At 39.6% G+C, this 15,900-nt stretch overlaps 1 protein-coding gene across 1 annotated transcript in view; it reads left to right on the forward strand.

Moving 5' to 3' along the window:
* Positions 1–15,900, forward strand: part of cntnap5l (contactin associated protein family member 5 like) — a 212,117-nt gene that overhangs the window by 168,600 nt on the left and 27,617 nt on the right. Inside the window, exons 14-18 of the mRNA XM_017718593.2 lie at positions 1,145–1,301; positions 1,722–1,849; positions 2,019–2,189; positions 4,316–4,534; positions 12,410–12,646. Of these exons, the coding sequence (XP_017574082.1) occupies positions 1,145–1,301; positions 1,722–1,849; positions 2,019–2,189; positions 4,316–4,534; positions 12,410–12,646 (912 nt within the window). The remainder of the gene's footprint in view (positions 1–1,144; positions 1,302–1,721; positions 1,850–2,018; positions 2,190–4,315; positions 4,535–12,409; positions 12,647–15,900) is intronic.

Below are 15,900 nucleotides of genomic sequence, written 5' to 3' on the forward strand. Positions count from 1 at the left end.
CACAGGGCTGAAGGACTGGGAGGGGCCAATCGTGACACATTGGTGTCTGTTCTATGTCACTGCCAAAACAATGCCTTTCAAAAGTCTGTCAAATTTGAAAAATATGTAAAAGTAAAAATTAAATAAACAAATAAATAAATAAGCCAAGGAAAAAATAGATTGTGATGACACCTGACCACCATTTGAAAAGCTTTTTTGCTCCCTACTAGCTTTAACAGTACATCTAAGGAGTAGTAATTCCTTGTTGCATCCAGTATGAATAAAACAATTAACATTAGTGTTAGTAATCCTTCCACACAAGCTGTATTTCTATGATAACCTGCTTCTGCCTAATCAACGCTGGGATAGGCTTCAGCACCCCACCACCACCACCACCGCAGCCCCCCCATGTTCCAGGAGGATAAGTGACTTAGATATATGTGTGTAGGTGTATGTGTGCATGTGTGCGCTTGTGTGTGTGTGTGTGTGTGTGTGTGTGTATGTATTTCCTATGATATATACAAACTGGCAACTTCATTAAGTACACCTCTTTGTCCATTTTATCAGCTTCATGTACCGTATAGGTGCAGTTTGTAGTTCTAAGTACAGATTTTAGTCCATCTGGTGGTGTTTGTGTGTGTTGCACTGGTCTGAGTGGATTAGACACAGCAGTGTCACTGCTGGACTGAGAATAGTCCACCAACCAAAAATATCTCCCCAGTACCATCCTGTGGGCAGCACCCTGTGACACTGATGAAAGACTGAAGGATGACTAACTCAAACTGTGCAGCAACAGATGAATCTCGCACATCTGTTGGACCAACAAGGTAGGAGTGTCTAATAGAGTGGACAGTGAGTGGACCCGCACCACCACAAAACACACTAACACACCACCACCATGTCAGTCCTGTGGGAGTCCTGACCATTGAGGAACAGGGTAAAAAGGTTAAAGTATGCAGAGAAACAGATGGACTACAGTCTAATTGTAGAACTACCAAGTGCTCCTATATAGTAAGTGGAGCTCATAAAATGGACAATGAGTGTAGAAACAAGGCAGTGTACTAATCAGCATGTATGGCCACCAGTCGTGACCACTATAAAAAATCAGGATGGTGATAAGAAGTTGGACAGTTGTAGCATAGATGGAAATCTGCTATTTTTCCAGATGGGACGCCTCTGTCTTGGTGGCTGGACCGGGATGGTGTGAAGAGGACGTATTGGGGAGGCATCCTGCCTGGAGTTCAGCAGTGTTCCTGCAGCCTTGAAGGCAACTGCAGGGACATGAATTACTTCTGCAACTGTGACGCAGACCAGGACGTGTGGTAATTCTATCACAAAGCCCTGAGTTTCTCCACATGCATATTAATAGGTTTTCTGTGGAAAGAAGAAAATACTTTTTTGCCATTGAATGATAGAGAACTTGAGTATGCAAATGACTTGTTGACTGCTGTATTAGCAGGACAGTAGTAAAATCCTTCATCAGCTTTTAGCCACATATAAATAACTTAGTAAAGTGAATCTCTGTGGGTGAGCGGACTTAACAAGCTAGTGTGTCATCACATGCCCACTGTTAGCACCTTTTCAGCAGCTGCTGAATCACACTGTTCAGCTTTCACCAGAGGGATTTTTTCCCCCTTTTCGAGTGAAAAGACACAAAAAAGATGGAATTTCTAAAATGTCTTATTCCTCCTTCACTCATTACTAATCACACTCTCACTCACTTTCTCCTACTCTCTCTGCAGGGTGAACGATACCGGTCTGTTGTCTTACAAAGACCATTTACCCCTCAGTGAGATCGCCATTGGAGACACAAACAGAACAGGCTCGCAGGCTCTCTTCCAGATTGGACCACTACGTTGCTATGGAGACCGTGGGTGTTTTGTTTACTAATTCAGGGCAAAGACAAACTGTTTGCAACTGAATTCATTTTCTTATTCTTAAAGAGGCTTATTATTGTTGTTGTTGTTTTTGTTATTGTTATTTTTCTTTCATTTAATTTTTGAGTTCACTTTGTTCATTTGGCTCTGCTCCTGCCTTAGGATTTTTCTGGAACTCAGCCTCCTTTTTTGCGGAGTCTTCATACTTGCACTTCCCCACGTTGCAAGCTGAACTTAGCATGGACATCTCCTTCTACTTTAAGACCAGCGCTCCTTCTGGGCTCTTCCTGGAAAATGTGGGGGTGCGAGACTTCATCAGGCTGGAACTCAGCTGTGAGTGCAAATGTCCACACCACCTACTATAACATGGCCTTAAGGTTTTATTACAGCGTATGTCACATACAAATATTTGCTGTTTACTCTAATTATCTGTCATGACATCAAACATTAGGACGTCTTTCATGACAATTGCCAGTAATGGTAACATGACATTGTTATATTACTGAACACAATTTGCCATCTGACAGCTCATGACAACATATGACAACTGCAATAACTTGTGTGGCATAGTTATGTCAGTGTTATATAGCAGGGAAGTGTTGGCAAATAGAACAGCTAATAGAAATTTGGTTTCAGTTTTATATATATATATATATATATGTATGCTATTCCACTTCTGACACCAATGTGGTGTCATGCAGGAGAAGAGTCAGGCAGGCCATGATTTCTGTTCAAACTGTGTAGTTTTTAAAAACAAGGCAGAAAAGGCCACTGCCTAACAGCTTAAACTGGAGAGAAGATCATCTCCAGTGACAGAACACTCAAAAGTGAATACTACCACACTCACTTATTAATCTATAAAGAAAACACAATAAAACACACTCTACACATAAGTGCATCTGAGACTGAAACAAAAAAATAACCAAAAAAGTATAAAGCTTTCTCTGCAAACAGAGCAAGTGGCAGCTACCACAATATTGGATACATCATTCACAGTGTGACTGAAAAAAGTATGTGAACCCCTAATGGAAAAACTAAATTGGAGTCAGGAGTTGACAAAGCTGGAGTCCAATCAATGAAATGAGATTAGAAGTGGGGGTTAGAGATACTTTGACTTATATAAACTACTCAAACATGAGTTTGCAATTCACAAGAAGGACCTGATAGTAAACAAGCTAAAATAGATATCTCAGAAGACCTACAATTTATTTATTGAAATAAATGCCTATTTTCAGAATAATTGTTTATTTATAGTATAGATATTCATCAGGCTACAGTTATATAAATAGTCTATAAATTTAGATAATTTGGTACAGTGTCTACTCTTCCTAGAAGTAAGTGTCCAACTTTAAAAAAAAAAAAAAAAAAAGTAAAAGCTTGTAAGAATCATTGGAACTGGTTTACATTGCTGCACGCCTGATGTTTGCCAAAGAGTATCTTTACACTCCAGACTTCTTTTGGAAAAATGTTTTGTGGACTGATGAATCTAAGGTTGAATTGTTTGTAGAGGACATGCAGCACTACAAATGATAACAACATGATAACATCATTCCATCAATGAAGTGTGGTTAAGGGAGCACAATGCTTTTGAGACTGTTTTGCTGCCTCTGGGCCTGGCCTGTTTACTGTCATCAGCAGAAAAATAAATTCTCAAGTTTATCAAGGTAAGATTATGTCAGGGTGGCTATATGCCAGCTGTAGCTCAGTAGAAGCTGGGTAATGCAGCAGGACAATGATCCTAAACATGGAAGTAAATCAACTACAGAATTGCCTTTTGGAGATGCTAGTCAGACCTTCACCCCATAGAGATGCTGTGGAATGAGAGAGTCATTCACACCAGATATCCAACGAATATGGTATTCCTCTTGAACATTGTGCACGTGTGAGCTGCAGTTATTAGAAGCACTTGCTTGAGGTTGTTTCTGCCAAAAGAGGTTTGACCAGTTAGTAAATCCAGGCATTCACGTACTTTTTCCACCAGCTCAGTGGATGTGGATTAATTGGTGTGCACTAAAGACATGTAAGTTTAAAGTTTATGTGTTATTAGCTTTAGCATAGTATGTGTGTCCATACTGGCAACTTAGATGAAGAACAGATCACATTTTATTACCAATTAAAGAAGAAAACTAGTTAGTTCCAAATGGTTCACATACTTTTTGTGTATATATACACTATATGAACTATGAGCTATACTATGAAAAAGTTACGGTGGCACTGGCCCAACGTTTTGCTGATTCTGTTGAAGTGAAAATAAGTATGAATCCTCCTGTAATGCACAATGACTGTTTTTTTGCTGAATGTAATGTATTGAAATATTGTGGAACAGTTTAAATTGCTTTAAATAAATAAATAAGTATAAATATTTAACATCATTTAGAAAGCTAAATACCTTTTCACAAGTCAATTAAGTGACAGTGAGAAATGAGAGAGACACACTCACCTGCTTTTACCCTTCCCAGCTCCTTCCATAGTCACCTTCACTTTTGACCTCGGGGACGGCCCAGTGGTTTTGACGGTTAGGTCACCCATGCCTCTGAATGACCGGCAGTGGCATCATGTGCGAGCTGAGAGAAACGTTATGGAGGCCTCACTACAGGTTGATCTGCTGCCCCTCCAGCTGGTAGAGGCAACACCTGAAGGACAGTACAGACTCCAGCTCAACAGCCAGCTGTTTGTAGGTAAGAGATCAAGCCCTTTTTCAAAAATGCAGCACAGAGACATGCTTTAACCGCTTACATGGTCAGGGCCAAAAGTGTTATCACACACTTCTATATCGTATGAATAGCTCAACCAGTTTGCATTGAATACGCCTTAGTATGTAATAAGCCTGTGTATTATGCCTTAGTATGTAATAATATTAAATGTAGTAACAAAACCATGCTGTAGTGTGGTATTAACTATTTCTCACTTAGAGCTCTTTGAAACAAGCATATATTCTGTTGAGATATTCTGTTGAAAGAATGTCTGCTACTCTTTCAATACCTCATGTATGTATAAAGAGGATATTTTATTATTTATATTTAAGGGAAAATAATTGTGTGTTTTGTGGCAATGAAAAATGTCAAACCTGACTATATAGAATGTGAATTGAGTGTGCTCAGAGGCAGTATCAGGGTTAATAAACTTCTAAGGTTTAATACATGAACTTTGTTTGTAGTCTGTTGGCTTGGAATCGTGGCAGAAGAAATATTTTCTATTGTGCTAAAAAACACATTGTATATTTTAATTTTCAAACACCTGTCTCAAGGCTATACACTGTGCCATTTTTCCACTTTCTTCTCCCACGTTGATCTGCCTAAAGCCAAACATACACTGCCTGATTAAAGCCTGTTTTACTGACTAATCTCCAGAATCAGGGAGATTTTCAGCTTCAACAGCTGTCGTTTGATGAGTTGTATTAGGTCTTACAGTCTGCCAAGGCAAGTTCCAATTAAGCTGTGGGACAATCATATGAATATGTGGCTTGTTAGACATTTTGGTTGGCAGTTTTACACGTTGAACAGTCTCACAAACCGAAAGTGCTTATTGTGTTGGACAGAACCCCTCCACTACCACACAGACACATATTGTAGCTAGCCACTTGTACCTGTGCAGTGTCTGACCATGCAACATGTTTTGTTGATTTTTTAGTGAAAATGAATGAAGACATTCTCTAAAAACACACTTCTGCACGTTATGGAGTCACACAATCACTGTCTATTTGCTGATCTGATCTGATCATATATATATATATATATATATATATATGGTCGAGGTCCGGGTTAACAACGACCACCTCTGGTGCTGTTGACCAGCAGGGTGCCGGTGGAAATTGGACTACTGTAGGTCAAAGACCATCAAAGAGGAGAGGAGGAAGGTGGGATAGAAGGCAGCGAGAGAGAAGGAAAGGCAGGAGTGTGGAGGTTAGAGTAGGGACTCTGAACATAGGGACAATGACTGGTAAAGGCAGAGAGCTTGCAGACATGATGGAGAGAAGGAAGGTAGATATTCTGTGTGTCCAGGAGACCAGATGGAAAGGAAGCAAGGCCAGGAACATTGGAGGTGGATTCAAATTGTTCTATCATGGTGTAGAGAGGAAGAGAAATGGAGTAGGGATAATCCTAAAGGAACATATTGTGAAAAGTGTTCTGGATGTAAAGAAAGTGTCAGACAGGATCATGAGCCTGAAGTTGGAGGTTGATGGTGTAATTTTGAATGTGGTCGGTTCATATGCACCACAGGTTGGTTGTCAGTTAGAGGAGAAAGAGGAATTTTGGAGTAAGATAGATGAAGTGGTAGATGGTGTCCCTAGAGAGGAGAGATTGGTGATTGGTGCAGACTTCAATGGACATGTTGGTGAAGGGAACAGAGGGGATGAAGAGGTGCTGGGTATGTATGGTGTGAAAGACAGAAATGCGGAAGGTCAGATGGTTGTAGATTTTGCAAAGAGAAGGGAAATGTCTGTGGTGAACACGTATTTTCAGAAGAGGGAATAACACAGGGTGACATACAAGAGTGGAGGGAGGTGCACACAGGTGGATTATATCCTTAGCAGGAGATGCCACCTAAAGGAGACTGGAGATTGTAAAGTGGTGCCAGGGGAAAGTGTAGCAAGGCAGCATAGGGTGGTTGTCTGTAGAATGAGATTAGAAACAAAGAAGAGGAAGAGAGTGAAGACAGAGCCAAAGATTAGATGGTGGAAGCTGAAGGAGGAGGATGGTTGCAGGCAGTTCAGGGAAAAATTGTAACAGGCCCTTGGGGGCAGTGAGGAACTACCTGAGGACTGGGAAACTACAGCTAAGGTGGTGATAGAAACTGGCAAAAATGTGTTGGGTGTTTCGTCTGGTCAGAGGAAAGAAGACAAGAAAAGTTGGTGGTGGAATGAGGAAGTCCAGGAGAGTATTCAGAAGAAGAAGGCAGCTAAGAAAAAGTGGGATAACCAGAGAGATGAAGGAAGTAGGCAGGAGTACCGTGAGGCTAGTCACATAGCGAAAAGAATGGTGGCAAAGGCAAAGGCAATGGCTCAGGCCTGTATGAGAGGCTGGACAGTAAAGAAGGAGTAAAGGACTTGTATCGCGTGGCTAAACAGAGAGATAGAGCTGGAAAGGATGTACAGCAGGTTAGGCTGATAAAGGATAGAGAGGGAAATGTACTATTGAGTGAACAGAGAGTGATGAGATGATGGAAGGAGTACTTTAAAGAACTGATGAATGAGGAAAACGAGAGAGAGAGGAAGACAGGGGAGAAATAGTGGACCAGGAAGTGCAGAGAATTAGTAAAGTGGAAGTGAGGGCAGCTTTAAAAAGGATGAAGAATGGAAAGGCAGTTGGTCCAGATGACATACCTGTGGATGTATGGAGATGTTTAGGAGAGAAGGCAGTGGACTTTTTAACCAGGTTGTTTAACAAAATCCTGGAGAGTGAGAGGATGCCTGATGAGTGGAGAAGTAGTGTACTGGTCCCCATTTTTAAGAACAAGGGTGATGTGCAGAGCTGCAGTAACTACAGAGGTATAAAGTTGATGATCCACACCATGAAGGTATGGGAAAGAGTTGTTGAAGCAAGGCTAAAGCGAGAGGTTCAGATCAGTGAGCAGCAGTTTGGTTTCATGCCCAGAAATAGTATCACAGATGCAATTTTTGCATTGAGAGTGTTGGTAGAGAAGTACAGAGAAGTTCAGAAGGAGCTACATTGTGTCTTTGTGGATCTAGAGAAGGCATATGATAGGGTGCCAAGAGAGGAACTGTGGTACTGTATGAGGAAGTCAGGTGTTGCTGAAAAGGGTGGTGCAGGACATGTATGAGGATAGTGAGACAGTGGTGAGGTGTGCAGTTGGAGTGACAAATGGTTTCATGGTGAAGGTTGGGTTACATCAGGGATCAGCTTTGAGCCCCTTCTTGTTTTCAGTGGTGATGGAAAGGTTGACAGATGAGGTCAGGCAGGAGGCTCCATGGACCATGATGTTTGCAGATGACATTGTAATCTGTGGTGAGAGTAGAGAGCAGGTGGAAGAGAGTCTGGAGAGGTGGAGGTTTGCACTGGAGAGGAGAGGAATGAAGGTCAGTAGAGATAAGACGGAATACATGTGTGTGAATGAGAGGGAGGCAGGTGGAAAGGTGAAGATGCAAGGAGTAGAGGTTGTAAAGGTGGATGACTTCAAATAACATCAACCATCCAGAGCAATGGACAGTGTAGAAAAGAGGTGAAGAAGACAGTGCAGGCAAGACAGTAGTGCGTCCTGCTATGATGTATGGTTTGGAGACTGTGGCTCTGTCTAAAAGACAGGAGGCTGAGCTGGAGGTGGCAGAGATGAAGATGCTGAGATTTCCGTTGGGAGTGACAAGGATGGACAAGATTAGAAATGAGCAGATCAGAGGGACAGTGAAGGTGGAGCAGTTTGGAGATAAAGCCAGAGAGGCCAGGTTGACATGGTGTGGACATGTGTTGAGGAGGAATAGTGGATATATTGGTCAAAGAATGTTGGAGATGGAGCTGCCGGGCAGAAGGAGAAGAGGTGGACCTCAGAGAAGGTTTATGGATGTAGTTAAGGTGGACATGGAGATGTGTATATATGTATATATATATGGCATCAGATCAGCAAATAGACAGTAATTGTGCATTAACGTGCAGAAGTATATATATATATATATATATATATATATATATATATATATATATATATATATATATATAAAAACCTGAAGGCATGTTTTAGCTTCATTGTTTTTGCAATGTCACCAGAACCAGTGCGTCATATACAAAAGTGTACATACCCCTTTACAAATTGCATGTTTTCTTGAGTTTGTAAGAGAAAATAAATTAGCGCATCCTCTACAGGGAACAAACTTTAAAATGGCATTTTACTGCAAATTTTAGTGCTCAGTTTCAATTTATTTAAGTTTAACTGGAAAAGAAAATAAGGCATAAAATTTAAAACCCTGCTGTAACTTTTGCACAGGCCACATTTCTCCAATATATTAACTTAAGCAAAAACAGTAAATGTGCATTTAAATGTGTAGAATTTTGTTCTCTGAGGAGATGTGTACTTTTTTTTAGCTTAGAAAATCAACTAATTTGACCAAGGGCACCAAAACACACAGTTTAGTTCCACTCATTCATGCTGAAGCTATAAGAAGTGTTTCAGCCTGCACTGCTTTTTGAATGAGGCATAAGGCCAGTCAGAGCAAAGCTCATATAACTATATCTGTCTTGAAGGCAGCCTGTTTAATTCTTGGAGATAGAAAGAAATTGGAAAATGGTCATGTAAAGGTAAATTATGACTGTTTTAGTACATAAACTGACAAACATCATAAGTAGACTTTGAAGGAAAAAACGAAGCAAGAAAGAAAAAAGAAAAGTATAGGATATGGGCTCTCTTGAAGGATAAATTTGAGTCTGTCCTTTCATCACTTTTATGTTTTATGTTTGCTGACTTCTGAATGAGGCATACTTGATGTGTTTATATATACATCATGGTTCAAACGGCATAGTCTCCTGCATAGTCCATGTCAAAAATAGCTGTGCAGTAAGGAGCCCTTTATCAGGCACATGTAAATCTCTACTAAGCTTTTCAGTTGATACACATGTGGTTGTGTTTCTTTAAAAACCTATTAATCCACATCAGTTCCAAGGACCTAGGTTTTATTATTTCACTTGAAATATGAGGCTTATTAAAACTTCATCAGATCCTGATGAAATTCTGTTTTTTTGCACTTTCCAGAAAAAAATACAAATAAAAAATCAACAAACTTTAGATCATCTAGAAAATATATAGTACATACAGTGAAAGTAACAAGCTTGGCTTTTCTAATGTTCCCTTGATTAGCCTCTGACCTAAACAGGTTTAAACTGTTAAAGAACCTCACTTATTAACTGTTCAGGGGATTGGTTAACAGCAAGACGTACGCCTCTGAATTACTGCTCCATTAAGCTGTAATCAATCCTCCAGTCTCAAATTAGACTTCATCGCTTTGAAGAATGACTTGATTACCAAAGTCACTTGAGTTGCAATGGACTACATTTTATCAAGTGTGTATTTGAAGTTGCTTTGTTCTGTGATATGCGATTGAGCCGAATGCTGTTCTCTGACAGCCTGGGCAGTGCCCTTCTGAGCAATTATGTAATCAGAATGAATTATTCATCTCTGGCTATAGTGCCTGAGATTTCCATACAGTCGGAATGACAAGCTGAGAGTTCCTGATTACATGGTCATTTTGTATCTGTAGGACTTGTGTGATTGACATACAGTGTAATTGCATTTTGTTGGTCTGCACATTTGGAAAAACAATCAGATTTAAAATGAGCTGTCCGACCACAATCTGCATATTTCATTCCACAAAACGTCTCCATTCTTCCCATCTTTCTTATTTATTTTCAAGTTTTTTTTCCAGCTGGTAATGAAGCTGGTAATAAAAAGAAATTAAGGCCAGTGGCTTTTACATACATAAAGAAGCATATTGTTGCTGTCGGAAGAAAATCTTGTATCTCCATTTTTGGCATTTTTCAGTTTTTGACATAATTTGAAAGTATCTTTTACTCTTCACATTGTTTGTCAATTTTGGGATGAGTGGCCTAAAATCAATTACCCAAAATGACATGGGAAAAATTCTGGTTCCATTAATTCCACTATTTTGGAGATACAAGGTTTTCTTCCGACAGCAGCGATATGTAACAAGTGCTTGTAAAACACACCGCAGTCATAGAGAGTGTACAATAAAATACATGTAAAATGACATCTACAACTGCTCATTCGTCATTTTAGTGGATTTACTGAGTAAAGTAAATAACTAGCTGACAAGCAGTTGAGAAATATGTGTGTAGTACAAATAAAGGCATTTTGTAGGCCATTTCATTTTGTCTGCACAATCTGTCTGATTGAAAAATGTTTCTCTTTCTGTGATGTTAAATGTCTGCTACTATTCAAACTGCAGCTACAAAGACCAAGCCCCAGGCTGGGCAAAGCCTCAGCTTAGCAAGAAGAAATCTCAGTTTAGATAAATGTAAGCCAACCCCACTGTGTATCCAAAAGTATGTAGACACCCTTTCTAATTAGTTCATTCATCTACAGTAAAGCGCCTCATTCCTGAAACAGCTGTGCACATACAGCTGGTATAATCTCATTAGAAAAGCACTGCTAATAGAACAGATCACTCTGGAGCAGCCTCATGTGGCCCTATGGTTACCATGCCCTTTGCCAAGTATTGAGATATAAAGCCTAGAAAGGTGTAAACCCACAGCATTGGGCTGTAAATCAGTGGAATTGTGTTATCAAGAGTGATGGAGCTCTAGCCATACATTTGGGATGAGTTGGAGTCTGTGATCCAAAACTGATCATTCAATACCTTGCTCAGTAATGCTCTTGTAACTGAATGCAGTCAAATCCTCAAAGTTCCAGCATCTAGTGCTCCCAGAAGAGTAGAGGCAGTTACTGCTGCAAAGAGAGGGGTGGGGGCAAACTCCCTATTAATATCCTTCATTAAGAAATAATGGATAAGAAGCTGTCTACAAAATGATCAACATGTAGGGGAGGATTTACTGATGTTTTGTGCTATCATAAAATCACGAGTGTAATGGCTATTCACCACTTATGATAAGACTATTGCACCCTACTTTGCCTCTTTACATTTATTTATATATATTTTTGTATTTATAGGCATTTTCCTCTCAAAGTGCAAAATATTGGGAGGAGATTATTAAAATTAAAGACCTATTTTGATTTACCAAGACTGGTAAAGGCTGGTAAAATGGTAAATACTAGCTGTGCATTATTTAATACCTGGGAAAAGCTTGTCTAATTTTTGGTGTTAACATGACTTCTATTGTTTGTCCTAAGAGACAGAAAATTTTACATATTTTTATGGAAACAAATACCTGCTGTGCATGTCACATTATAATAATTTGATGAAGGAAATAAATAAAATAGTACTAGAAAAGCTGTTTCTCCTTATTTTTGGGTTTTACATGCTTTTAAATAACCGGTTTCGCCCAAATTATGATTATGATCATTTTTCTTTTTCTAATGATTGTTAGAAGCACACATTGAATCTCTTTGTTTCTGTGATTTAGGTTTTAGTTAAGGCTACTCTTATTTTAATCCTATCGTTTAGTAAAGCTAACTTCCATTAAATTTGTCACCAATTACTGCACTCTGGCAAATTTGCTCAAAATCACTACTCATGATGTTGAAATAATCACATACCTTCGTGTTAAGTATTTTGACTTGCTCAGTTTAAATAAGAATTTATTAAGTTTGAAGTTCTTCTGCCCAATGTAAGGCCTTGTCCAGCCAGGTCTGCAGGGCTACAGATGCCACTCCATGGACCACTGGTTTCAGTGTTTGCTTAATCTGATGGAACTACTCGTTTGGCAGAGAAATTTGCCAATATTAGAAACAAGTACTAAACAAGTACTATAGCTTTTTTGCTCATTTTTCCTTTAATTTGAAAAATTGTTGTACAAAAGCGGCTTGACTCAAGGCCTTATATCATCAAGGACAGCACACTCCCTCTCATGTTCTGTTGCTTTAATGATGTCTAAATTGTCATTAAGGAAAGTTATTTCACTCTCATCCCTCAGGAGGAGCACCCACAACTCAGAAGGGTTTCCTCGGGTGTCTGCGTGCTCTCAGCATAAACGGAATGACCTTTGACCTTAACGAGCGGGCTAAGATGACACCCGGCATGAATTCTGGCTGCCCAGGTCACTGCAGCAGTGATAGCCTCTGCCATAATGGAGGAAGATGTGTGGAGAACAGGAACAGCTATGTGTGTGACTGCACACATACAGCCTTTGACGGCCCCAAGTGCAGAACAGGTGAGACCCCTCTTCAGAAGCGTTATGTAACTGGTGTTGGAATTGTTGGTGCTGGGTTTGGTGTTTAGTCAAGCATGAATAAGTTCACAGCAAGAAGGGCCTTGGTTTGATTGCCCGGCTGGGCTACCAGGGTCGTTTCTGTGTAGAGTTTGCATGTGTGGGTTTCCTCCTGGTTCTCTGGTTTCCTCCCACAGTCCAAAGACACACAGTCAGGCTAAATGGAGATGCTAAATCACCCCTAGGTATGAGTGTCAGTGTATGTGAATGTATATGTCTGTCTGTCTGTCCTGCAATGGATGACCTGTCCAGGGTGTATCCTGACTTCCACCCAATGACTGCTGGGATAGGCTCCAGCTCCCCCCACGACCCAGAAGGATAAGCGGCTTAGAAGATGTGTGTGTGTGTGTGTGTGTGTGTGTGTGTGTGTGTGTGTGTGTGTGTGTGTGTGTGTGTGTCTGGTGAACAAATAAAATGCACTTATGCGGCATCACAGTCAAAACATGCCGCAGCTTCCACTTATCTAGTCCAGCAGAACATTTGCATAATTGCATCTGATCTATATTGTTGTAAATACCCTGTAGATATATGTTTGGTTGAAAAATGGATCTTTTAAATCCTAAGGCATTTTTTCTGCAAATTGTAGTGCACAATTTATTTTTATTTGCTTAGTTTAACCTCTGAAATGGCCAGGGCCCACCAGCTGGCCCAAAGTTTTATTACACACTTCTATAACCTAAGAATAGCTCAGCCACTGAAGTCCCTTTTGTTACACATCAGTGCTACTGCAGTGCTGAGACTGATCCACCACCCAAATAGTACCTACTCTGTGAGGGTTCATGGGGTCCTGACCACTGAAGAACAGAGTAAAAGGGGGCTAACAAAGTATGCAGAGAAGCAGATGGACTACAGTCTGTATCTGTAGAACTACAAAGTGCACCTATATAGTAAGAGGAGCTGATAAAATGGACAACGAACATAGAAACAAGGAAGTGGTCATAATGTTATGCCTGATCAGCATAACACACACACACACACACACACACACACACACACACGAACACACATACATATATACTTTCAACGAGGTGTTGGAAACGTTCCTCAGAGATTTTTTGGTTGGTTATTTGAGTTACTGCTGCCTTTCTTTCATCTCAAACCAGTCTGCCCATTCTCCTCTGACCTCTCACATCAACAAGGAATTTTCATCCACACAACTGCCGCTCACTGGATATTTTCTCTTTTTCTGACTGCTCTCTGTAAACACTAGAGATGGTTTGCATGAAAATCCTAGTAGATCAGCAGTTTCTGAAATACTCTATAAGACCAGCCTGTTCAAAGGTATGTCCCCATTCTGATGCTTGGTTTGCACTTCAGCAAGTCTTGAGTAAGTCTTGTTATTTGAGTGTTCCCTTTATTTTTTTGAGCAGTGTATATATACACACATATATACATATATATATATATATATATATACGCACACACATTTTCTTGATAGAGGCTCATAAGCATACATGGGTACAACAAGAGCTGCTTCAAGCACAGTATTGATTTTTCACCTCAGAATGTGAACAGTTCCAGTAGAATGTGCTTTTGGTCATGTTCTTATATCTCCACAGTTAGATCATCTGCGAATGTTGACAGCAATGAGATTGATATTGCTATTGATTCACACTGAAGACGTTTTTATGTTTTTATACATGTTTTCATCATAAGTGATTGTCAGTTGCTGAGTTGTGAATATAAGTCACTCCAATATTGGAATAATATTTTGAAGAATGTAAACATCTTAAGCAAGGACAAACAAGCTGAAGAAAAGCCACCACATGGCAGGGTTTTAATGTGTTACAACTAAGCCTTCTACAGCAAACACTGAGAGTCCAAATCCCACCCATATAAATTGCAAACACTGAAAATGGGAAGTATATTAAAAGCACATTCACCAAATTCACTTTAGATAACATGTAAATGCAACATATTTCAAGAGACTGCTGCAGTCCTTACCTGACATGACTGATGCTGTTATTAAGGCTAACTATTCAAGTATTAGAAAGGAAATATTGCATGTGATACATTTTTGTCTGGTGTTCTTAATTCTATGTGTTTAAATTGGACAGTTCATTTGGTTTAAATGACATTGCTACAACTAGCTCCTCCATACGTTACAGCTGGCCCTGCCAATGGGATAAGATGTAACATTTGCACTCCTGCCATTTTCATATCAATTGTTTGATGGTAATAGATATTGGAAACTTCTTAATTTCTTCATTTGTAGCAGATATGTGTTGGTTACTGGTATAAAAAATTCATCTTTTTCAAAGCAAGAACATTTTGTGCCCCACTCTTCTCAAAAACTATGAGTGTTATATGATAACGTGCAGGGGTTATTTTTTCAATAGGTGTCTCCAATATGGCCATATTTATATGCAGCACAGATATAATGAAAAACTTTATATTTCTCTTTATTGTCTTAAGTGTTTTGGTATTTCTTGTTTGTCAGTTTTGGTAAAGTCTTACTACAGAATTGTTGCAAGCAGTATCACCCATCTACAAACACTATGAGCTGCTGGGGTTTTTCACTTCATATGAATGTTTAGCTTGACTAAAGGTGGCCTCACATATGCATCTAGGAGAGTGTTATCTGAAAGCTTCACATGACAAAAACTGATGTGGACTATGACCTTATGTCGAAAACAACTGGGGTATAAAGACATGGACTTAAAGCTTTGTGTAGAGAATAATCGGCGCACATTCTCTCCAAGCTGTTTCGCGAAGGCTTGATTTTGACATCGATCTCTAAGTGCAAATAAACTTCTTTTTCATGCAAGAGACGGATGTCACCAAACTGTTTCTTCCTTCACCTTCACAGCATCGCTATTGAAATAAACCAAAGTATCTAGTTGACATATTTTAGTTTAAGCTCAAACATCATGAAACAGCAGAAAGGATTCAATACATACTTGTGGAATTTGGTGGAACTATACAAGGAGGGTAAATGTGCCACCACATGCAGCAACAAAAGGCAGAAGAAGAGGAGATATTTGTTAAAAAACTCAAGATTTTTCTGTCAGTGCAGTTATCACATCTGATAATGAAATGAATCTCATGAAGACGGTGTTGAAAATTATTTACGCTTTCACCAAATTAGAGCATCTGAGCTCAGGGCCATTTGCTGTTTATAAAAACCAGTGGTGCTTTCCAGCCTGCATGCTTAAAAAAGATGGTTCCTAAAGGGTTCTTTAGTAAAGAAAATGGTT

The sequence above is a fragment of the Pygocentrus nattereri genome, chromosome 15 (assembly GCF_015220715.1).
Source record: "Pygocentrus nattereri isolate fPygNat1 chromosome 15, fPygNat1.pri, whole genome shotgun sequence".
Classification (NCBI taxonomy): Eukaryota; Metazoa; Chordata; class Actinopteri; order Characiformes; family Serrasalmidae; genus Pygocentrus; species Pygocentrus nattereri.